The following is a 26,533-nucleotide window of genomic DNA, read 5'->3' as shown; positions in this document are numbered from 1 at the left end:
TATTTACTAGGTCCACTCTGACTGCATACTATTATCAGTATTTGATGATCATTCAATTTAGACCAGGGTTTCTCAAAGTGGTCGATAACGACCCCCTGGGGTCGATTTCGATTTCCCAGGGGTCGACAGATACAAAAATTGATTTTGGGGGTCGACGGGGTCTGAATAACGACCCCTATGAAATAACACAAGTTCTTATTTGAAATTTTTAAGATGCTCCATAAGTTGTGTTACTTGAACCTCCCTGTTATAAGAATACCTAGGGTTGCCACATTTGATCCTGTAAAATTTTCTGAAAAAAAACTGTATAACAGTATTTTTAGCAAAAAAAAAATCTGTATCAAAAAACTAAGGAAAAAAAATGGATAGAAAAGTTTATTTTCATTTTGACTTTATTGTTCTTATTTATGGTTTGCTTAAGTCGTATCAATACAACAAAATATGATGAAAAAAATATGAAATTCTATGATGTTTGTACATGGTTTTGTTGAACTTTGCTTTTCTTAAATTTTCCGTCAATTTTATCCTTGACGCTTCTCCTTGGGCCGAATCATAGTTCTTTGCTTTCAAAATAGAATCCATCATTGTGGAAGCCAACCGATTTCAGATTTGTTTTGATGAAATTGTGAAGCGAGCATATTCACTCAACACACGCTGATGAATGCGGAATTATCAAAAAGCTTCTCAAAAATCTCATCCTTAGCAGGAATGGAGAAGTGAGGTGACATTTCATAAGGTTCAACATTTTCATAAATCGAGGTACATATCTTCATGACTCAACGATTTAAAAAAAACAAAGTTTATTAGTAAGAAGGTGTCCAGAGAAAATGTAATTAATGTAATTAGTTTAACATTTAAATTTGAATTTGAAAAAATATCTTTAAATTCTGTATTTTTGCAGAAAATCTGTAATTCTGTATATGCAGATTCTGTATCGGAAATTTGCCGAAAAATCTGTAAAATACAGAATATTCTGTATATGTGGCAACCCTGAGAATGACTAATATTTAACTGGAAAATATTATTGCTGTATATTTTGAAAACTCAATAAGACGATAAGTGTGCACAACATGAAAATAAAACAGTACAAAAATGTCAAAGATGAAAAATTCGGCAAGTGAAAAAACGTGAACAAGTTCGTGCAAGATAATGTGTTTAAACGGGCGAGTTCTTCAGGTATGTTTAATATTTCTCTGTATTTTAAACATATACGCGATTTAACACGAAGGGAGTCATCATCAAATTCATGTCTAAACATGCTCTTCATATCTAACTGTACAACAAGCTTGCTCTTAGGTTGTAAGTTCATCTGCGTTCTGAAATACGTTGGAGCTTGAATGATAATGTACTCAACTTCTAATTTAATTCAAGAGATTACAAGGTGTTTACATAGCTAAGTGAAATGAACTAGAATAAAATGATTGAAAAAGAATTTACAAAATGCTTGGTCATCTATGTGCATGGCGCAACAAATTTTTTTTAAAAATATTTCAGGAAACTTGAGATGGGTCGCGAAGAGGGAAAAATGTTATTCAATTTATTATAGACCAACAGATTTTCTCTCCAGCTGGACGAGTCTACATTAACCAGCATGAAGGTCTGTTGTTAGGGTATGTTCGATATATTAAAGAAGAAAATATGTACAAAGAAATGATTTTTGCTACATATACAGCCATTCCATGCCAAACCGATATAGTGGTTCTCAGATTCTCGTTAAAATTGGTAGTTTTGTTCTTTATCGCAAAACATTAGACCCATATTTTTTTTTAGTTTTTCATTAGGCTGACTATTTCCATTTTAGGGTTGTCCGAAAAATCAACTTTTTCCCCATTTTTCCAAAAATGACTTTTTTCAAAAATTCATAACTTTTGAACTCATAGAAAAGATGATTTTTTTTGAAAAAAATACTATACTTGCAGAAAATATGAATTCTGCTCTCGTTATTTTTGATTGTATTGGTTTTTTATTGCTTTCATAGTCTTGGGACCAAAGGCGCTATATTTGTAATATTTTTTTGGAAAACTGAGAATTTTTCACATAACATATGTCGAAACCAGAGAGGCGTTTTTTTTCGTTTTCGAGTTATGATTTTTCAAAGTTAACCGATGGAAAAATCAATTTTTTGCTCTTTTTCCAACACAGAAATCCATAACTTTTGATCTACTGGACCGATTCAGATGATCGACACATAAAATTAAAGCCAATTAGATAGCCTTTTTTGAAAAATATTAGACTTGCGAAAAAATGGATTTTAATTTCGTAATTATTTATTGTATCAGTTATTTATAGTTTACAATGGTTTCGGGAACAAGAATGCTACATTTTTTTATTTTATTTCATTTGTCTTCTTGAAAGCTGATGTTTTCTACATAACATATCCAAAAATCAGAGATGTGTTATTTTTCGTTTTTAAGTTATGATTTTTCTAAGTTAACATGTTTTCAGTCTTCGTTCAATATTTCTATGCGACTAGACTGGATGTATGCGCCTAGAATTCAATTAATTGGTAAATGCGTATTTTTTTCAAAAAAAGGCTAGCTAATTGCCTTTAATTTGATATATCGATCATCTGAATCCGTCTATTGGTTCAAAAGTTATGGATTTTTGAAAAATGTAATTTTTGGAAAAAAGAGGAAAAAGTTGATTTTTCGGACAACCCTAAAATGGAAATGGTCACCCTACTGAAAAAATAAAAAAAATACGCGTCTAATGTTTTGCGATAAAGAACAAAACTGACCGCTTTTCGCGAAAATCTGAGAACCACTATATCGGTTTGGCATGGATCGGTTTTTTTACCGAAAAAGCTATTCCATGGAAGAACATTGAAACGGATGGTGCATCATGTTGGTCGTCATCGTGGTCAGCTCACTCAAAGTTACAACTGCGTAAGGTACTGGCCATCCACTGCGTGATTCACAGACAGCATTTAGTAGCAAAAAATCTGTGACCTTCATCCTATCAGTCTTTACTATATGTTATGTGTGCTATCAAAAACCTTCGAAGCAATTCTTTGAACACTCGATTATTTGCTCAGCTGTATGAGAAAAACGACGAAATCTTTACTCGGTTACTTCTACACGCTGGAGTTCGCTGACCACCAAGAGTCTCTTGCATAGCAAAATTTTCAGCTTTTTTTAATTTGTGTTTCATTTGCAGGGTGACGAATTCAGTTTTTTTTTTGAAACAATAACAATAATATCGGCTCTTCTGACTAAACTTTTTCAAAACGAAATTTAAGCAGAAGTGATTTTAGAATTACTCAATGGATATTAAAACAGCATTATATACCATCCATGGAATGAGCCAAGGTGAAAATGCAAGAAAAGTTGATTATCGTCAGCACATATGAGACAGGAGTACAACCATGGTTATCATGTGTTCTAGTTATAATGAAACATTGAAAAACAGTATCCTGCGATGTGAAACATTGCAGATATATATTCTCTCGTTTTTCCATCATCATACTTTGTCGAAAAAGGCTTCATTATGGTTACAAACAACGCGAAACCGAAGGAACCATTTTAAAATCAACGAACGCGGAGATTTAAGGCTTTAATTAACCATTATTGAACCGTATTTTGTATTTTGGTAGTTGTGGATAGATTGGTTTGCGATTTGTTGAATATGATTCTAATTTTTTTTTTGTTGAATATGATGAGAAAATATGTTTTTTTTCTGTATTATAGTGACTTTCGACATTTTTGGCTGGTTTGTCTCATTACATCCATTTTTGGAAGAATGTCGGGAGTATGAATTGAACTTGTGACCTTTTGCGTGAGATGTACGCACCACTACGCCAGACCGCCTTAGAGAGAAAATAATTTGAAGTTTATTCATTTAACCAACTGCAATGTTTTCAAATTATTCAGTAAGAAAAAAAACTAAAGATAGGATTTTCAAAAAAATTTGGCTGTGGGGGTCTACGGTATGACTTGATTCTGGAAAACGGGTCTCTTGCCCCAAACAGTTTGAGAACCCCTGATTTAGACCATAAACCTGGTTGTTTGCAACATTAGTGTGATCTGATAAAAGTAAAATGTAGGGTAAGAATTTTTTGTTTATTTGCTACTATTATCTCATGTTTTTTCCTATTTTGTTGAATGTGGAGCATTTCCACGCCAAATCAGCCGGCCTCTGCCTCGACCCCCTCGGATTTTTTTTTCTAAATTTTCACAAATGGTGGCATCTACCTCTAATCTCAATTTTCATTATCAGACGACCAATTTCTACTACGACTTTTTTATAAGGGCGTGTTCGGACCCGTCTTAGTTTGATGATGAGAGGGTCTGTGTTCACCTAGTTCCATTTCTTCTTCCTTCAGCACACGGACGTAAAAACAGAGATTTCAGGCTTCTTTTCTTCTTTCTTGAGTCTGCGAATGAAAAATGCAGGATCTTTCATGAACTAATTTATTTGCTACAATGTTCTATAGAACCGGCTCTGTTACAGCTAAAATACTAATGAGCCTAATAAATAAATAAATGGGATAAAAGAAAAATTTTCTATAGCGACCGACGCGGTTGGCTGTCTTATTCCGAATGATTCTATTATCTCTATGGAGACTACAGAACAAGAAAAAAAAACAAAGCTTGCTCAGTATTTTTATTCCGGGGTGCTCGGAAGGAGCATTGGGGGAGTGGGGCATAGTGGTCATCCTAAGGAATATGTCCATTTCCAGCGTCCACATACCAAATCAATCTATGTTTCTCGAAGAATATTATAGTTCAACTCATTGTACTTCAATCTAGCAAACGGCTTTTACTATAAAAATTCAAAATAGAAATTTTTTTCGTTTTCTTTTTTTCATCCAAATTTGTTCAAATCATATTTGATATAGTAGGTACATGTATGAAATAAGCTAGGCCTATTCACCTAGAGTCTCAATTTAAATTTTCTCATACATACATAAACGTAGTGAGAAACACATAACGTTCCGCATAATGTGGTTTGGTTCAGTTGGAGGGGCATATTTATCCATGGTCAAAGCCACAAAAGGATCTTCTTCAAGAGTAGAATGTGATGTGCATTGATTTCCCAACAGCTTTCATATTTCATTCACACATCTAGATTTCGAGTGATGTTTTTATTGGAGAAAAGCTAATATATTCTGTATACGCCCTTATGAAAAAACTGTCGTAATAGAAATTGATCGTCTGATAATGAAAATTGAGATTTTAGGTAGCTGCCACCGTATGTATAATGTTTGAAAAAAATTGAAGAAGGTCGCATCAAAATCGGTTGTTTTTTGGATGATTTGGAATTGCTCTGTGTATTTCAAAGTCAACTCGACCAGGAAGAACAACAGCTATAGACTTTAGGTTTCAAGTTAATCTCACTTTCATTGTAAACAGAACTTGTTTGCACTGCAGCGATATAAAATAGCTTTAATTGTATTCCGGAAACAAAGCTCACTTGTTGGTCTACATTTCAGCTCGACCGGAAAAGTAAGCAGTTTGGATTCTTTCTCACGCAGAACATACGTCCGCCCGAAGCGAATGTACGCCTCTTCCTTTCGCATTTCGTTCAGCTGATTTCGTTAATTAGCTCTTGAAGGTTGCAACAATGACGCTCTTCGAGTTTCTCCGTACGAAAGCTCTGAACACTCGTCGTTAGCATTAACAGCTCCACCCTATTAATGGTTCTCTGCTGCTGCTTTTGTTTTCGGCGGTAATACTAAAAATTTCGCAACTTTCACCTTCTGTTTCAAAAACCACCTGTTGGGAGATTTATTTCTACGCGAACGCCCAGTTTCTGGGAGTCGAGTAAAGTGCACAAGCAAATAGTTTGTTTTGTTTAACCTCATTAGAGCTGGTATGCGGCGAGGGGTTAATTACTTTCACTACAACCATTCGGTGCACCTTTTCTGAACAGAGCTCAACATGCAACCAACTGACACGGGTAATAGAGTAATAACAATTCATATTAACATAGCAATAAACGATTTGTCGGCTGCTTATTATTATGGTACATTGATTTAAACCATGTTCTCTTTGTCTCTTTTTTCAGGTGAATTTTCCGCCTACGACAATAAAGGATTCCAAAGCAGTGAGTATCTGGCAGAATTTATAGCAAATATAAAAACGGACGTTTTTCTTCATCATTTTCTCATAGACATACACTTTACAACTTATAGTATCGTATTGCATTTCAACTAGTAGAAGAAAAAAAATCGAATCAAGATCACATCATTCGTTCCCACCTGGTAATTTGAGGCACTGACTGAAGGTACTTTCAGTGTAGACACATATCTCTCCCAAATAAGGAAGCAGAAATATGATCAGATACGATCCTGTCCTCCTATCTCGCGCTCTCGCCATTCCACGGCCAACACTTTCAATTGTGCTGCTACTACACATATCTTTTCGTCCACCTTTGTCTGCCCCATTCGGTGGCGCTACCAATAGTCGCCACCGGTTTGCAATCTCCCCGCACGACCATTTCGCCGCTGGGGGTCTCTCGTTGCAAACTTATTTTCCCATATTCGTCCGCCAATCGTTCGACCAACATCGGAGAGTTCAACACTTGAATTATGTAGCAGTTTGTTTTAGCTCATTTTTCGTGTATAGTTTCACTTAACTGCTGCCCCCAAATCCGCCACCCCCTGCATAAATTGAACGCTTCTCACCCGACGACATCGCCGCACACAAATGGGTTTACTAATCGTGACGTCGTGAGCGCCACCGCCACTGCAGAGCCAAGCGGTCAACTGGTGGCAAGGCAGAAGAGGGAGTCCGCATAATGTGGTCCCACAGTTCAGTGGCAGCGGCATCCGAGAAAGAGCAATAATTGAAAAGTGCCTGCCCCCGAATTATGCAATCGTTGGATGTGCTGCGCCAAGTTGAATGGGAGCGTTTTTTTAGGTTGAAGTGGGGAATAGATGTAGGGGATCGTAGTTAAAACAATTAATACTTGCTCAATTTGCGAGTCTTAGTCAGCGGTTGATGTTTCTACAAAGATATATTTTTTATAGTGAATTATTCTTATAGTTAACAACGGATTTGACATTATCGTCCTAATCTGGCCAAAAAACAGTGGAATAATATGTCAAAACAGTATACTGAGTTGAGTAAATATATACGTTATAAAAAGTTAAATATCTCATCAAGACGTGACATTTTTTAAATACTTATAACGGTTATAACGGTAGATAAACTGTTGTATTGTATCATTTGTTTTTCTGACTGACAGGAAAAAAAACCCGAATCAAGATCACACGTTTTCACAAATTGAGGCAGTGACTGAATGCACTTTAAGTGTACTGACATATTCGCTTATATGCAGTACGAAATGTTTTGCTTGAACTTGAAGTTATCTGTTGGATCTTATTGTGAATTGAGGTATATCTTCACCCTCGGTATTTTTAACAATTATTCAAAAGGTAAAAAAAATAAAAGAGCTAGATACGGCCCTTTGCATAAAACTAAAAAAAATACAGGAAAAACTAAAACCCTGTAGCCTGTATTCAATTCAATAGAAGACTAGAAGAGTAAAATAAAATCGTAAAATAAACGTATGATGAAGTCGCTTATTGTGGATAATGGAAATCCAACGTGCCCCACGATTTTATTTTAGTCTTATCAATGCCCTAGACTAATGAAGGAGAAGTGTGATAACTGCTAACTGCTACTTGCCTAATTATTTTCTAGCTTTTAGTACATTATTATGTTTAATCACAATTCATCACCGTTTAACTTAAAAAGTTTTTTTTATTTATTTTATTTTCTAGTTTTTAGTACATTATCTGTTTCATTAGAATATTTCTCTACAATAAAATCATAGTACTGTATTCTATCAGTCAAAAAATTTCATTTGATACCGATATTGAGTGGATTGCAGAAAATACATAGTCTGTTCTCCAAGTCAAGTTCGTTCTTATGATACACATATCTCAATCAACCTTTTTTTTTAAATGATATGGAATCAGCTGTTTTGTAGCGGCGGCCAAATTGGATTTTTCAAGATAAGCAGTTTTAAAATGACAGCAGAGATAAAGGTATTTCATAATTTCGGTCAGTTCCTATTGGTCAAATTTCTATTAATGTGGAACAACCCTACAGACATACAAACATGCATACGAACAGTTCAAGCTAAATAAAACCGTTTAATAAAATAATTTGCTATTTTGTGATTGCGGTCATCTTGGATTTGGATTTTACATGATCTACTGTGATTCACTATTCAAGCCCTTTCATTTGATACCCATATTAATCGGGTTTTGAAAAAATATGCAGCCCGCCATTTGATAGTGGCAGCCATCATAGATTTGCATTTTTCATAAATAATTGTGTTCTACTAGTCAAGCCCTTTCCTTTGATACCCATAATAATACGGTTTTGAGAAAATATGTAGTCCGCCATTTTGTAGTGGCAGTCATCTTGGATTTGAATTTTTCTTAAATAACCGCATTCTACTAGTCAAGCCCTTTCATTTGATACCCATATTGATGGGGTTTTGGAAAAACCATATTGATGAGGTTTTGAGAAAATATGTGATCCGCCACTTTGTAGCGGCCGCCATCTTGAATTTTCAAGATCATGAAATACGTAGTTTTATAATGACTATAAAGATAAAGGTGTGTTCCAGATTTCAGATCAATCGGTGATCGGGAAGGGGGTCAAATTTCTATTAATATGGGTCAGCGCTACAGACAAACATGTTACAAACAGATTACAGGGCAAGCTAAATAAAACCGTTTGAAAAAAACATTTCAGGGCGACCAAACCATTCTACCCAACAGTTATTTCTAAAATTTCACTGCATTCTAAAATAATATCCGAGGTTATTAACAAGCGACTTGAACAAAATAACAACGTCTACGACTACGTCTACGTCAACAATGTGGTCGTGTCTTGGACTCCTATAATTTTTATGTTTTCGTTAGGGTGACCATTTCCATTTTAGAGTGGTCCCAAAATCATTTTTTTCCACTTTTTCCCAAAATGATTTTTTTTCAAATTCATGACTTTTGAACCATTGAACCGATTTAGATGATCGATATATCAGATTGAAGTTGATGAGTAATATGGAACTTGCAAAAAAAAAGGATTTTGTTTTCGTAATTATTAATTGTATTTGTTTCTCATTGTTTTAATGGCTTGGGACTAGAGAGCACCATATTTTTTTATATTTTTTCTTGAAAGCTGAGGATATTTTACTTAACATATCGAAAAATCAGAGATGTGTTACTTTTCGTATTAAAGTTTGATTTTTTAAAGATAACATGTTTTCAGTCTCCATTCAGTATTCCTATGCGACTAGACTTGATCTATGCGACTAGAATCCAACTTTTTCGCAAGTGTAGTATTTTCTCATAGAAGAGCTGATTGACTTCAATTCAATATGTAGATTATCTGAATAGGTTTAGTAGTTCAAACGTTATGGTCTTTTGAAAAAATGGAGAAAAATTACGGACAATCGGTTAACTTTGAAAAATCATAATTCAAAACCGAAATAGAACACATTTTTTATTTTCGGATATGTTATGTAATAAATCCTCAAGAATCCTTCCAAGAAAAAATAGAAAAAAATATAGCGCCTTGGTCCCGAGACCATGTAAACTATATAAAAAAAATAGAATCAATAATTATGAGAAATAAATTCAAATTTTTTGAATATTGAGTATTTAAAAAAAAAGACCGAACACGAAATTATTGCGCCACATTCAACAGGGCATAACTTTTTTAAAATTGGGTAAAAATCAATCAAATTTTTCACACTTTCTCATTGATGTGTATTGTCTACATGCTATCAAACTCGAAGTGTTTGTGTTTAATTCGCTTTAATTTGGTATATTGATCATCTGAATCGGTTCAGTAGTTTAAAAGTTATAAATTCTTTAAAAAAAAGTCGTTCTTGGAAAAATTGAGAATAAACTGATTTTCGAAATGGTCACCCAAAAGTGCGGAACAGATTGAGCTCAAACTATGATGCAATATACAAAACAACCAAACACATCAAGGATTGTTGTTACAACATGAAAAATTCTACTCAACCATGCAACCACAATGTGCCACAGCAAAGCGTGGCAGAGTACAGCTAGTTTTTCATATATTATTGGTGTTTGCGTGTTTACACAAATTTGTCTACACTACGACAATGGACTTCAATATATATTTACCTAGAACTAGTAGAACTTTTTTTCGAGGTGGGTAATACGGACATATAGTGACGGGATTATGGACAGATTTGTAACATACGAAGCGTTGAAGTTTACCGCTCGCGAGAGGGATAATTTCGCTCTCTCTCGTCCAGCAACTGAAACTGAAACAACAGGAAAAGAAAACGGCAGAAGAGTTGAATAATCTTCAAAAAATAACATTTCACTGTCCATTCCAACCCCACCAGTGAAATATTTCAGTAACATAAATTTTTCACTCACAAATAAGTTTATGTACATACCTAATATCGCTTCTCTGTTAACTAGCAAACCAAACTGTAACCATCAATGAATTTAATTTTGAAATTAATCCACTCAAAATGCTTAAGATCGAAGCCGGAAAAATTACATCCACACACGGAATCATGTATGATTTTCGGTTTTTGTTTCCCTTTTCAACTTTTGATCTGTATTCATTGTCTTAGGGAGGTTGATTACAAGAAATAAGATAAAAATGCAACCATTTTTTTGTAATTTTCCTTATTAAATTCAAAATGCGTCAAAATGACGCGTCCCGTAAACCTAGTGTTAAGTAGCATGTGTACACTCAATTTTACGATTGACTCTAGAGGTTGGACACAGTTATTTTTGGTTTAAATTTCATTCAATTACCTCAAGAGTGTGTAGAATCGAAGTAGGCATTTGTTGTCAGGATATTTTATTTGTTCACACCATATCGTGTTGTCTACAGGCGAGTCGCTCGTGAGTTGGCTGAATTTTCGTATTATCCAAACTCCGCGATGTGGTGGTTCTCTGAAACGGTTCAGAGAACATCCGAAAATCCGAAAGTAGAAGATAAACAGAGACAACTGATTCTAAAATTCTTTCAAAAGTGGTTGCTCTTTTTAAGCGGAACCCGAAGTTGTCATCTAGATAAGTAACGAAAATGGCAGCTACGCAATCCTATGTCCAGAAACCAAAGAAAAAAGTCCATTTCAGCATTTTCCAAAACTTGAATGCAATTCAATATACTGTTTTTCAAAGCGTTGAAGTTTATCGCTCGCGAGAGGAATAATTTCGCTCTCTCTCTCATCCAGCAACTGAAATTGAACCAACAGGAAAAGAAAACGACAGAAGAGTTGAATAATCTTCCATCATGCATTGAATGTGATCTCAACATTTCACTGTCCATTCCAACCCCACCAGTGAAATATTTCAGTAACTTAAATTTTTCACTCACAAATAAGTTTACTTTTCTGTATATACCTAATATCGGTTCTCTGTTAACTAGCAAACCAAACTGTAACCATCAATGAATTTAATTTTGAAATTAATCCACTCAAAATGCTGAATATCGAAGTCGTAATAATTACATCCACACACGGAATCAATGCATCTTCCATCATGCATTGAATGTGATCTCAACATTTCACTGTCCATTCCAACCCCACCAGTGAAATATTTCAGTAACTTAAATTTTTCACTCACAAATAAGTTTACTTTTCTGTATATACCTAATATCGGTTCTCTGTTAACTAGCAAACCAAACTGTAACCATCAATGAATTTAATTTTGAAATTAATCCACTCAAAATGCTGAATATCGAAGTCGTAATAATTACATCCACACACGGAATCATGTATGATTTTCGGTTTTTGTTTCCCTTTTCAACTTATAAATCAACCACCTGTCCATATTACCCACACTGTCCGTATTATCCGTACCTCTCCTACGTCGTTCAGTCGGTAAAATGCAAAATAAGAAAAAAAAATAGGATGGGGTCCGAGATAAAGGGTGTGTCACATCAAATTGCATCACGGAAAAAACGCTGTAGAAATTTAATGTTTAGGAATTATATCTTCAGCTTTCGCTTATAATCAGATAAGAGTGTATAGATCACGTTGGCCATGCTTCACTGTCAATTTTTCGTAAATTTGGAAAAATGTCGTCGAACGAAAAAGAGCGTCGTGAATTAATCCTGCGCAGTCATTTCGAGGATCCGGAGTTGTCACATCGGGACATCGGTAAGATGCTGGGAATCGTCCAATCCACAGTCAGTAGAGTACTAAAACGATACTTCGAGAACCTAACCATCGACCGGAAGGTGAAGAACGGCAAAAATGGATGCTCCGTCAGTGAAGAAGATCACAAGCGCGTAGTTAAGCAGTTTAGATGTGATCCGAGAAGTTCGGTCCGGGATGTCGCCAATAAGCTGAATTTGTCAAGTTCATTCGTCCAGCGGACCAAGCAGCGGGAGGGCCTGCGTACATACAAGGTTCAGAAGGCTCCTAACCGCGACGAAAGGCAAAACATGGTGGGGAAGACGCTAGCCCGGAAGCTGTACACCGAAATGCTGACGAAGCCGCATTGCCTGGTAATGGACGACGGAACCTACGTCAACGCGGACTTTCGTGAGCTGCCGGGCCTGTTGTTCTTCTCCGCAGAGGACAAATTCAGCGTTCCGGAGGAGATTCGCAAGCAGAAACTAAGTTTGCCAAAAAGTACATGGTGTGGCAAGCGATCTGCTCTTGCGGAAAGCGGAGCGCCCCCTTCGTGATGACCGGCACGGTAAACGGGCAGGTTTACCTTAAGGAGTGCCTACAGAAGCCCTTACTACCACTATTGAAGCAGCACGAGGGCCCGACCATCTTCTGGCCAGATCTCGCTTCGTGCCACTATTCAAAGGACGTGATGGAGTGGTACGAAGCCAACGGGGTCACCTTCGTGCCAAAGGAAATGAACCCGCCCAACGCGCCGGAGCTTCGCCCAATAGAGAAATATTGGGCGATTATGAAGCAGGCCCTCCGGAAGAACCCAAAAGTTGTCAAATCGGAGGCGGACTTCAAGAGAAAATGGATTTCTGTTCAAAAAAAAAACTACAACCTGACGTTGTACAGAACCTTATGGACGGGGTAAAGAGGAAGGTGCGAGCATACGGGCTTGGGCTCGAAGTATGAATAAAAAGAAAATGCCAAAAGTTGTTTAATAGTTTTTATTTTACTGTCTAAAATTTTCAAAAGGATCGGTCTACTGGGCAAATTTCTACAGCGTTTTTTCCGTGATGCAATTTGATGTGACACACCCTTTATAACTGCATTGTTGATGAAGAGCTAAGAAATCATTTTAAATATAAATATATCAGTTGTTAACACGTTGAGCTCCGCAATGATCTTGATCCAACCTCCAGAGATATTCGCTATATAAAAATAAAATAATCAGAAATTCGACTAGGAGTAGGGTAAGTGTACCAACTGTGTACGAATGTCCTCCATACGTAACCAACTTTCAGAAATTGGCGAATGAATATTCTATTTTCGATCAAAATTATACAAAAGTACACTTTTTCTAGCAGTTTCAACTCTGTTTCTGAAGATTCTCACTGATATTTCGATGGTTAATTGACTAAATTGTATAAAAAACATGTTTGAAAATGTCACTTCCGTGTACCCATTATGGTAATAGTCGGTGTCATATGGAAAAAGTGTAGGATTCAAATAATACTTTAATAATAATTTTTAAATAAAACTATGCCTCTAAACCTTATTCCTAGTATGCAATACTATGTTCTTGATTCTGCACTCGACAAAAATTACGGGAACGGAGCGCAAAGTCGAAATTTTTAAGTGATTTTATAAACACTGTGACTTTGTGAAAAACCAACGCATGAAGATGGGATATACATTATTTTAAAGCTTCAAGACTTGAGATGTAATACTTGAATGCTTCTATCTTTTTGTGTGTAGGTGTAGTGGATAACAATACTGGAAAGAAAATAAATCGATTTTTGCTTTTGCTTTGATCGATTCTCTTGATTGATTTTTCTTGCGATAGCCATGGCCTTCAGAGACAGCCACTCCATAGCATAAAAATCTCACTATTTTGACCGCATATTCCTTAGCAAAATGCTAAGAAGCAAGCCTCAATGGGATACACTGTTTTCAAACTAAAATTTTTGAACAAAAGAACAATATTTCGCATGGAATCAAGTACCAAAATCGGCAAAGATTTATGATGTTTAAAAATCATATTAGAGGCTTTAAAAATAAGATATATATTCTAGACTAATAAAAAACACTCATTCGTATTACCATAATATGTACTATTGCTATGATAGGTACTTCTACCATAGTTACATCTTGAGCTTGAGCTTGGGTAGACTGTACAATTCGTAGTTGCTCTCCGTGATTGACCTGAACCAACCAAATTGCACAAAAAACACACAGAATGACGCTTGGGACTAGCAAATCATTCTCGTTGTGCAATTTTCGGCGATTCAAGCTTTAAATGGTCAATAACGACGCCGGCCACGTCCTTACAGTCACCAGGGGAAGGGAAGGAATGTTAGTATGATATTCGCCGCCCGAAGGCCAGAAGGGTCGCCTCTATAGCGTGGTTCCCTAGCGTTTATCATGGAAGGGATAGTTGTTAGTGGGAATGGTTAAGAAAAAATCAGGATTCACTGCGGTAAGTGATGTGATTCTAAAATCTTAAATTTAATTTTTTTAATATTTAAATTTTTTAACTTTTAATTTTCAATTTTTTTAATTTTTCAATTTTAAAGTTTTCAAATTTTTAAATTTTAGAATTTTGAATTTTTTTTTTAAATTCTCAGATTTTCAGATTTTAATTTTTTGATTCTTAGACTTTTAGAAGTTTAACAATTTTTATTTTTGGGTTTTCGAATTTTTAATATTTAGATTTCAACACGTTATGCCCCGACTTTCTCCCGCCGCGCCCTCCATTCGGTGCGCATCAAGAGCGTCCGCACAACATCAGTGTCGGTCCCAGCTCCCAAAGATATTTATTGTATAAATAAAAAATACTCAGCAATTCGACCAGAAAGTAGTCACATTTTGTAAAACATCCGAAACCAAACCGTACATATTTTCATTTTACTACTCAACAACGGATGAAGAACCTCTAATCTGAGTTTATAAACTCATTCTAGTGCCTGGAATTGAAAAACCAGGAACCAAAAAACTAATATAAATATATGAATGCTTTCAACTAACTAACTCACTCCAAATGGAAACTGAAATTAGAGCCTTCTGACTCAAATTATGAAATTCTGAAACTTAAAATCTCTAACATAATTAAACCCTGGACCTGACCATGAACGCCACCCAACGGCGAAAACAAGACGAAGTGTATTTAACCTTGCATACAAATCATCTCGTCCCCACCGCGAAATGGCGCTCAAAGATTCAATGCACCTATGTACGAAAATGCGACCGAATCGTATGCAATTGCGAAAAGTAGACGAATACACAGAATTGCAGCGGTACGGCTGCCAATGCAAATCAAATGAAACCAGTATGATGTATGTGTGATAGAGAAGAGAACCTTGCTGGAGAAGAGAAGAGAGACTTTGAGAAAAACAGCTCCACTTAGCTCAACAAAACAAACACCCTCTCAACACATACACACAGTTAGGAACGTCACCGCACATAACAGCGTGGGACCTTTAAGAGCAGAGAGTCCGTGGTACGCGAGAATCAAAGAGACTTGCACCTCATATCGCTTCCAAACTTTCATCTGAAATACTGCTTAAGAGAATACAAAGAAAAAAAACTTAGCCCGCGATTTGGCCATCGCATAACGCCTGCAGATTCTCCCTCTGTGATACATTCACTGCGGCACACAAACACACACACACTTCGTATTAAAATGGAGGAAAAAGAACACACGATAACAAAATCCCGTCCGCATTATAATTAATCGTGAATAAACGCGCACAACTTTTCCTTCAGAAATATGAACGTCACTTGCAAAAGACACACAATGTTTTCAATGCTTTTTCCATTTTGGAAAGATCACTTTTTCACCGATTTTCGAATTGCACACCAGCTGACGCGGAGCGAAGAAAAATTATGTCTACACCCGACGACGGTCCGATCCTCTCTCTACTTCTACCATAACTACATTTTGTAACAAATCCGAAAATGAAGCAAATTTTTTTCTCATTTTTTTACTTTATAACTTGTAATCCTAGTGATCAACGTTTTACTAACAAGAAGCTCAGTGGCAAAGTTAATTTGTTTTTTTGACGTGGGACTACGTCTAACCGGAGTATATGGGGGGTAAAATGAAAACCTAAACATAGAACATGCAGGAAAAAATGCAAGATTTCGAATGCTTATAACTCGAACATTTCTTACTGGATCGGAAAGATGTTTACATCAATTGATACGGAATATTTCAACGCTTCTATCGCAATTAATAAAATGTTTTTTTTTTATTAGATAAACAATCGAATAACTGTAAAATGTTGAGCGTTATCTAAACGCCCTAACTACCTCGTTTTGATTGGTCCGATTTACGGTTTCCCCAACACAGCCATCATAACAGAGCAGCCTTAGGAAAATCGGCATTGCAAACACATGAAAGTATGGGGATATTTGTTCGCACCGAAATGTGTTCCCTAACACAGACTTCAAAACCAAGCAGCGTTAGAGAAATCAGCATTGTAAATACATGAAAGTCGGGGGTATTTTTGTTCCGACTGAAATGTGTTTCCCTAACACAGACTTCAGAACCAAGGTGTCTGAGGAAATTGGCATTGTATATTTATGCAGGTCAGGGGTATTTTTGTTCCGACTGAAATGTGTTTGCCTAATAAAGACTTCTAAACCGAGGTGTGTGGGGAAATCGGCGTTGCAAATACATGCAAATCGGGGTCATTTTTGTTCTGACTGAAATGTGTTTGTCTAACATAGACATCAAAACCAAGATGTCATCATACCAAACGTAAAAGGACCGTCATTAAATTGACTTGTAACGAAGAACATAATCTATTGCATGAATTGACCTTACATGGCATTATACAATCTTTTTACTCACAAAGCAAATATATTGAATTCAATTGAATTCGGAAATTGTTTCATTCAATCAAAATTTTAATCAATACAAACTAATGATTGCTAAGCTAAGGTAGTCCCACGTCAACCTTGCGTTATATCATAGATATAACCTACCCATTTTTTTGGGAGCAGATTAAATCGTCTTGCCCTCGCATTACAGAACATTACAATAACTGAATATGTCGTATTCCTTTTTTGCAAGCTAAATTAAACCTGTATAATCACTAACATAAAATAAAACTCTTCACATACCTACGATTACTTCATTGAAATATGGAACTGCAAGCAAATGTTTTTTAGTGATTGATTGCATTTGTTGATAAATTATTCACTAAAAAGACTTTAAACTATTCGCATCATTCGCTTTCAGACTTGAATTTAAGGTAAACTTAAACTCTACCTTGAGGGCTTGAGAAAGGCAGCTGGAACATCTTAAGATTGTTACTGTCAGGAGTAGAATTCATCCAATACCTCAGAACAAAGAATACTGGTTGACTCTGTATTCGTATCAAAATTGTCTTCTTGGCTAAAGTCATTTTGAAAATTTTTCCGATTGACATATTTTGAGACTTTCAAGAGAATGCATCAAGAAGTAGATGCCATACGTTGAATTTGCAGGGATCATAGCAGTGTGGATGAAAAAATTCACATAACAATCGTGACATGTTTTGACAGCAAGATCGCGACGACACAAAGCAAATTCGAGAACATTTCCCTTTTATATGCCGAGAGATTATTTCTCACGGATAAAATCATCGGATAAGTGCCATACGTTGACCTACTGACTTATTGTCGGTCGCCGGTGACAGCAACGATCGGCGAACAAGGTAGCACCCATTATCTCACACACAGCGTAGGGCCTAACCACCGGACCGTGATCACGACACACGCCTGCCGATGCGATGTCACGTTTCTCTCAGCTTCACAACTGGAATCCGATTACGTGTGTCGGTCAGAGACATAGACAAACATGGCTTCCAGCGCAACGTGCCTCGGCTTTACGGCACGATGAATCGCACTTCGCCCAAATACAGCAAATTAGTCCAAATTACTAGCCGATCAAAGGGGGACAGGACATTGCTCCCAAGTCCGATAAGCTGAAGTCAGACGCCTCATCAAACGGGTAAAGCGTGGGAGCCGTCGTTAAGTTCTATTTCGCGAGAACTTGTTTTACGAGCCAAGGAGGACATAACCCGTGGGGACAATTTATCACGTTATATCCGACCGCAAACAAATACTCGATTGTCAAAATAAATTTGTTTTAGTTTTTCATGGACCGCAACTTCCCATTCGGCCAGCTGGACTATCAAAAGCTTTTGTCAGGCGATCTTGGAACGAACGGGTGGAGTCAGGCACAACAAGCCGCTTTTTAAATATGGGCGTGTGCTGATCTACTTTCATCGTGAGTTTATGGCCGTGCCAAATCAAACCAAACATCGCGACAAAGTGGTTATTAACCCGTCAGCCCGACATAAATGGTACCGCCTTAGTTGGCACGAGGATCGGATGATCGCCCAAACAATGATTCGACACATTAACAGGTTTGCTTTCGTGAAGTGACAGTTCGGGTCATTGTCACTGTTGGTAATAATTTGTTCCGGAAGACGTTGATCATGCACATGCTTCATGGTTGGGATACTCACGAAAATTTAAAATTCATATGATGCACTCAAAACTCAACTGTCGTTTTGTGATCGATGGCTGCCGAGTTCCCGTGGCCTCGGAATAACTCGTGCACAATGAGTGACATTTGATTTTTCTCATTATGCGTATGAATATCGGTCTGTTGTATCGTATTAAACCACCGGTCGTGACGGGCGGGAACCGAAAACAAAATTCGTACGAGCTTGACGTGGTGCTAAAATTCTGGAAGGCTACGAAAATCACGATGTCTGTTTGAAACAGGAAACACTGACGAACATGTCTTAAATTCAAAGTTCGAAAGCCACGGAAGAGAAGAATAGAATGAGTAATGTCAACCCTGTAAGGAATTCGGAGTGAAGATATTTTGGTAGTCGGAGCTGTAAAGTTTGCGAAATGGGTTTGTTGAATGGCAATAATTCATTCAACATCGACACATGTCCCATGTTTTCGTCGTATACTATAAATTAGGGAAAACTGTTGAATAGATGTTTGAAAAATGTTTATGTCTGAAATCACCCAATTAGTGCCACTTAAACATATATCACGTTACAGAACGCCAAGAGCCTCGAAGAGACCTGTTTGCTACGGTCGCTTTCGGTCGCGAAACGAAGTCAGATCATTAGCATTATTACGGACATTGGCTGCTGTTTACTTTACTACTTCGAGGTGATACGATTTCAACGGCAGTAGCTTGGCGGTAAAATCAACAACAGTGTGAATGCGAAGGCGTAAGAGTCGTTTGAGAAACACGGCTATTTCTATTTGGATGATATTGTTGAAATATGATCGATGTTTGCGTATTTATCTAACATTATACGAAATTGCTTTTATATGATCACATTAGGAATTGGTAATATATTTTGTGCGCAAATATTTTTTTTTATCTGTTTAGGGTTAGGATTTATTTCAATCCCACTTATAATATAAGTGTGTTATAATAAAGTACAGTTATATCTGTTTTGGAAATATCCTTCAAATTTTAGGAATAAAGTTCATCTCATCCAGAAACAACAATAATTATTTTTTGCTTAACGGATGGTACCAAGTCGCCAAATTAAAAATTACGAGTTATTGATGGCATTCGGTTGAGCAATTCGTAAACTACATACTCTACTCAGGCAGGACCAAAAAGGCACTAAACTGAAGAGTGAGTCAATAAAACCTCTAAGTGGGGCTGGGAAGAAGCGATTCAAACGCTTTATTGAAAGCGGGATCAGCTCCTGATGAGGCACGGCGGTTGGCTATGCTACCTTTGGTGACACCAAACTCGAACCCAACCAAGCGCTATCATAATAGTGATAGCAGCGGCGATAATCCGCGCCCTAAAAACAGGGTCGTGTCCCGGGATCTAAACTGTCTCTTGATGGGGGATCAGTCCAACATCGCTTGAATCCGACTAGAGCAAAATCCCCTGAACAGCCTCAAAGAACAGAGGGTGAGGACAAGCCATCGTATAGGGATGTGATCAACAGTGTTAAGGTAGGCATACTTCCAAAGAACTACCCTAACTCAGAGTTAACAATGCAGCAGCTTCTTGCAACGCAAAAAGCAGTTCTCAACAAAGTAGTAGAACAGCGAAAAGAAAAGGTGAAGCCAAAGTTTGGGAATTGCTTGTTTAGGCCAGGATATTTGATTTTGATTTGTAAAAACCAGGAAACATATGACTAGATCAAAGGTGTGATCTCTAGAATAGTTCCATGGGTGGGGGCAGAGCTTATTGCAGTTGATGAAGATCAAATCCCCCAACCGGAGACGTTAGTTGGCTTTTTTCCGATGAGCGCAGAAGACAGCAATGAAGAAATTCTTGCTCTTCTAGAGGCTCAGAATCCAAATTTAGTTGTTGATAGCTGGCGAATATTTATGAGGAAAATAATCAACAAGCGCCATGTAGAACTTGTTTTTAGTGTCGATCGGATATCGATGCAGTCACTGAAAAAAAGCGATTTTGTCCTAGACTATAAATTTGGGAATGCTCCTATTAGGAAAAAAATCCCTAAAAGAAATGAACTGGAAAAAATGGAGGTTGATCGAAATTTAGAGGCCACCGGTGTAAAAAAGACCTGCGAAACTGGAGAACACGAAGTGGGTGAGAACACCACTGTCCGTTATATTCCAGGACCAAGCGGTGTCTAGCGTGCTGGAAAGACTTAATATAACACTGATGAGGCTTACAGTATTGCAAGAACCTGTGCTACAACTGGAGACGATGAGGTGGATGGAAATGACACTACATCACATGTCCCAGGGCAGATCAGGGTCAAAAGTACTGGACGGACTATCTCGAAGAACAATTCGGAAGCCAAAAATCGGATGATCAATGACTGCAATGATTTTTCTGGGGAACAGAAAAAAGTACCCAATGATCAAATACATGATCATCACATTCAATAGTCACGACAATATATAGTTCATCCAAATAAATCTCCATCATGCAAAGGGTGCAAGCGCTGTACTTTGCAAGAGATTTATACAAAGCAAACTAGATATTGCTTTTATCCAGGAGCCATGGACAAATAACGGAAAAATATTGGGTATTGAAACTAAATCGTGTAAGTTGATATATGATGAAACACAGCAGTCCCCAAGATCTGCTATCCTTGTGAACGGGTACGTTAAAATGTTACCTATTACAGAATTTATACAACGAGATATTGTAGCGGTTGTTTGTGAAATTCCTACTACTCGTGGAAGAACAGAAATCTGCGTGGCGTCTGCATATTTTCCAGGAGATGTAGACGAAGTGCCTCCCCCTGGAGTCCAAGCATTTGTATCTTTCTGTAGATCTCAGAATAAAGCATTCATCATCGGGTGCGATTCAAACGCACATCATACGATATGGAACAGTACAGACATTAACACAAGAGGTGAGTGTTTATTACAATATTTGACAACCAATAATATAAATATTTGTAATGAAGGTACCAACTGTACTTTTATGAACTCCATAAGGCAGGAAGTTTTGGATTTGATATTTTGCAGTAATACTCTCTCTGAAAACATATTTAATTGGCATGTTTCTGAAGAAATATCGCTGTCCGATCACAAACACATAATGTTTGACTATAAAGTGAATAACATTATTAGAGAAACTTTCAGGGATCCCAGAAAATCAAACTGGGAACTTTTCTATTCCTATCTATCGGTGGGGGGTAGCTTCCCAGAAAAAAAGTATTAAAACTAGTGAGGAACTCGAAAAAACCTCTATTTATGTTACAACAAAAATAATTCAAGCTTACAATAAGAGCTGCCCAGTCAAGGTACGATCAACAGACAGGGATGTACCATGGTGGAATACTAGGCTGGAAAATTTAAGAAAAAACGCTCGAAAAATGTTTAACCGAGCAAAGCGTACTTCGCAATGGGATGAATATAGGAAAGCACTCACTGCCTATAATAAAGAGATCAGAAGATCTAAACGTAAAAATTGGAGGCACACCTGTGAAAACATTGAAAGTACTCCAGTCGTTGCAAGATTACAAAAAGTTTTGGCAAAAGATAATTCTAATGGTTTAGGAACTCTCAAAAAAGAGGACGGAAAGTTCACTTCTAATGCATCGGAGACCTTGAGTTTAATGATGCAAGTTCATTTTCCAGGATCGCTACTGGTCTTGAGTGATAGGACGACTTGCATAGATCCACATACTGATTTGCAACAGAATCACACTTTACCGTCTGAAGATTTCAATGATAATACCAGTAAACCTGGGCATAAAATGATCAGTGCAGAAAAGCAAGATCTAGCGAGTTGTATTTTCACTCATGCAAGAGTCGAATGGGCAATAAATTCATTTGATCCTTTTAAATCACCGGGAAGCGATGAGATCCGTCCTGTGATGATCCAGAAAAGTGGAGGAACTGTAGTGCCCTGCTTAACAGAAATGTTCAAAGCTAGCTTACGATTGAACTATATACCAAAGAATTGGCGGCAAATTCGGGTCGTTTTTATTCCCAAAGCTAATAAAAAAGATAAAAAAAAGTCCAACATCGTTTAGGCCTATTAGCGATGGTTTCTTCACCTCCGCTTAAGATTTAAGCGAGGCTTAACGGCAAGTTAAGCCTCGCTTAACTTTTTTCCCATTTCTTCACCTCCGCTTAACGGCTAAGCCAGGGTTTAATAAAGCCTGGCTTAGGCTAAGCGTCGCTTATCTTAAGCGGTGGTCTATGACCGCTTAACGCCGTTAAGCGGTCGATTTTCAGTTTTTGCTTTTCTTCACTGTTGTGCTTTGGTAGTAGTAGCAGATATTTTTTCAGCCATTCAACTAGTATTAAAAACGATTTTATACAAAATGTCTTGTTATCGTAATTGTGTTTGGGATACATATTATTGGAGATTTTTAGATGATGATGAAGAAAATAGTGAACAATACGGCGAATTACTATTAGCACGTCGTCAATATAAAATGCGTGTTCGAATAAATATTGATAATTGGGACGATCTGGATTTCTTTATGAGATTTCGTCTTCAGAAGAGTACGGTCATGATGATACTGGATATCATACAACCTTCTTTAGAAATCGATGAGACAAGGTAGAAAATATAACCTGTATTGCAGCGTATCTGAAAGATATAATTCTTACATCCTTTGTATCTATGTTTTGCAGATCGCGTTATATTCAGCCATTAGTACAATTATTGGTGGCTCTTCGATTCTACGCACTAGGGTCGGTGCAGATAGCCGTCGCTGATTTTGCTGGTATTTGCATTTCTTCTGTGTGTCGTATCATTCGTCGTGTATCTTTTGCGTTAGCTCAATTACGGTCGCGGTTTATCAAGATGCCGAAAACGCAGCATGAACTACATGCAGCAAGTCGTGAGTTTTACTCAATCGCAAAATTTCCTCGAACAATTGCTTCAATTGATTGTACGCACGTCAAAATACAATCACCTGGTGGTGATCATGCCGAAAACTACAGAAATCGAAAATCATGGTTTTCGATAAACGTGCAAACAGTCAGCTCTGCAAATTTGAAAATTTTGAATATTGTCGCAAGGTGGCCTGGAGCATCCCACGACCAACACATCTTTAATAACTCTTCACTGAAGATGCAGCTTGAGCGAGGAGATTATGGACACTTTATAATCGTAGGCGATTCCGGGTATCGTAATACAAAATATCTGGCAACACCGTTTCTTAGATGTGAAACCGCAGCCGAAAATTTGTATAACGAAAGTCAAATCCGTACTCGTAATGTTGTGGAGCGATCATATGGTGTTTGGAAGCGACGATTTCCAGTACTTTCTTTGGGAATGCGTGTGATAATTTCTACAGTACAGCTAATAATTGTTGCATGTGCAGTGTTACATAATATAGCAATCGATGCCAAAGAGGAGGTTCCACCACCAGAGATAGAAGGATTTGAAGAAATGTTAGCTGCAACAATGGTTCCGAACGCTTCAAACACAGAGATAAATGATGCAGGTTGTGTTCGCGATCACTTGGTTCAAAACTATTTTGCTCAACTGTAAAAGGATCTTACGTAAATAAAAGACTTGTGTTTATATTCATATACATCAAACTTTAATTGTTGTCATCGTTTATTATTAGTAGGTATATACCTGATTCAGTCACTTATTGAACCAGAACTGTTCGTGGTTGTTTCCGTATTATTTCCGATGGAATTGTTCAACAATTTAATCCGAAGCGCATACTCCTCCCTCATATGCTGATAACGAAGCTGCTCCATTTGTAGCTTTATTTTGTCGGTTTGAAGATTGATGTGAGCCGATTCCAATTCAGTTCTTCGTTTTTGGACATCGAGACGATGCACCTCCTCCATCATCTCTTCATTGCGTTCTAAAATTTTCTTTTTAAGGTCCTGCTCAATGGTCTTCTGGCGCTTCGATTTTGCCTGAAGGAAATTACTTTTCGGCCGTTTGAGCATAGCGGGGCTGTATTTGTCCCATGTATCACCAGATTTTGGGACAGAACTCGTACTTTTGCTGGGACTCGCTAGTTGATCTCGATCATCACCGGTTGATCCTTCAATGTGATCACTTTCGATCACTTTATCACATGCAACCTCATTGTTGATAGCAGATCTAGAATCGTCATCTAGATATTCAACCTCATAACCATAGCTCGTTGCTGCTTCCACTTCAGCATGAGGCTCTATCTGAGAATCTATCTCGGGCTCAATCAATGTTGTGGATTCTTTTGGCGCAGCAGCAACGGTTTCTTCATCATCATCATCGTCGCAAAGAGATTGAAGTCCATCGACAGACAACGCGATTACTTCTCGTAGCTCAGCCATCGCTTCTGATTTTGGCCGCCATTCTTCAGGGCCTCGACCGCCACCAGTGGCTCTACGCGATAATGTCTCCTTTGAAACCGCCTGACGGATGTTCTTTTTTATATTTTCATATTTCTTTTTGAGTACTGTCAGCGTTCTCACCTGTTTGATAAAATTGATAAAAAAAAATATTTGTATTGATAGAGCCATAACCCGATCATAAATATCATAATGCTTTGAATGCCCACGCATAATAACAGGGACAGTTTCGGCAGCCCAATATCAATGAGAGTTGAATCAAGTTGAATTAGTTTTAGATAACATCAATCCTACTTTGATTTGATCAGTAGTGTATCCAGGGGGAGGGGCTTAAGGTCAAAACCTCCCCCAGAGCCTAAAATTTTCATTTACATCCTCTTTTTAAAATTTGTTCGACACAAATCCTCCCTAGACCGAATTTCTGGCTACGCCACTGAACGATGAATAAAATCTGGTTTGCCGCGCTACCACTGTGTCACTCTGTCGCTGTCATTGTGCTTGGGCCTTAAAAAGGTCTGGCTCGCATTCGAAGTATATTCAAAATTTACAGATTGCTCAAACTAAAATCGTGCGTAACGAAGAAACGCAAATTTACTTGTGAATAGCACACGAAGTACTATTATACTTACCGTATTGAGGCAGCTCGTATTGAACTCTCTAGTGATTTCCTCCCACATGCGAACTTTATCGTCGTTCCTTTTAACGTCGCTGACCTTGCATTCAATTACGTCTTTTCTATTCAATGCTAATCTCAGCAGCAATTCTTCTTCCGCATCTGTGAAATTAATTGAGCGGACTCGCTTTTTGTCTCCGAGTTTCGGCGTCATTTTACTTTACCTTTTTGTTCAAAGTCCCAACGAGTTGTTAAAAACAGAAAAATAGATTCAATTCTTCTACTACTGACACTATCTCATAAGAGCCAAAGTCTTATTTATAAAAATGACTGTTTCCTGGTGTTATGTGTTGAGAAATATGTAATTCTCAAGGAAACATTCATCATTACTGTGAAAAGAAAAACACATGCTGTTGCATAGAATTGATGAGTAAAGTAAAAAAAAACATAACAACATGGAAAATCCATGAAAATCATTTATTACATTTACGAAATTGGCCCTCATTAATGATCAATGTCGAATTTCTCGATTGCGTATCACATCAAAACAATCATCGTCGGCTTAAAGTGACAGGTCAAATGGAAAAATAGGGCGACCAAACGGGAAATATACCTAAGCGCGGCTTACGGTAAGCGAGCCTCTCAGATTGCTAAACCGGGGTGAAGAAATGTAATTTTTTAAGCCTCGCTTAAATGTGCGGCTTAACGTTAAGCGAGGCTTACCGTAAGCCAGGTTTAACGCGTTAAGCGGGGCAGGTGAAGAAAACGGCCATTAGTCTTTCGTCATTTATGCTGAAATTAACGGAGAAACTAATTGATGACTATATCAAATCGCAATACTTGAAATCGACACCACTCAGTAAACTTGAATTTGCATACCAGCCAGGAAAATCAACAGTAACAGCACTTCATACACTAGTAACGAAAATTGAAAAAGCACTTGAAGTCAAAGAGTTGCTACAAGCCGCGTTCTTAGATATTGAAGGAGCGTTTGACAATGCATCCCACAATTCAATGAGAAATGCTATGATACAGCGTAATTTCGATGAA

The 26,533-nt window shown here is 37.3% G+C and overlaps 1 protein-coding gene and 1 long non-coding RNA gene across 3 annotated transcripts in view; one reads left to right on the top strand and one right to left on the bottom strand.

Moving 5' to 3' along the window:
- Nucleotides 1-26,533, top strand: part of LOC129765073 (calpain-11-like) — a 255,570-nt gene that overhangs the window by 189,625 nt on the left and 39,412 nt on the right. For both annotated transcript variants that reach the window (XM_055764924.1, XM_055764923.1), the window contains one exon: nucleotides 6,007-6,045. In XM_055764924.1, coding sequence (XP_055620899.1) covers nucleotides 6,007-6,045 — 39 coding nt within the window. The remainder of the gene's footprint in view (nucleotides 1-6,006; nucleotides 6,046-26,533) is intronic.
- LOC129765076 (uncharacterized) lies at nucleotides 24,387-26,254 on the bottom strand. The gene is made up of 3 exons (XR_008741350.1): nucleotides 25,968-26,254; nucleotides 25,708-25,893; nucleotides 24,387-25,645 (listed from the first exon to the last, which is right to left on the bottom strand). It is a non-coding gene; the product is annotated as an uncharacterized LOC129765076 (long non-coding RNA).

Source organism: Toxorhynchites rutilus, chromosome 2 (assembly GCF_029784135.1).
Source record: "Toxorhynchites rutilus septentrionalis strain SRP chromosome 2, ASM2978413v1, whole genome shotgun sequence".
Classification (NCBI taxonomy): Eukaryota; Metazoa; Arthropoda; class Insecta; order Diptera; family Culicidae; genus Toxorhynchites; species Toxorhynchites rutilus.
The sequence above is the reverse complement of the archived record's forward strand: the minus strand, read 5'-3'. Positions and strand labels throughout refer to the sequence as shown.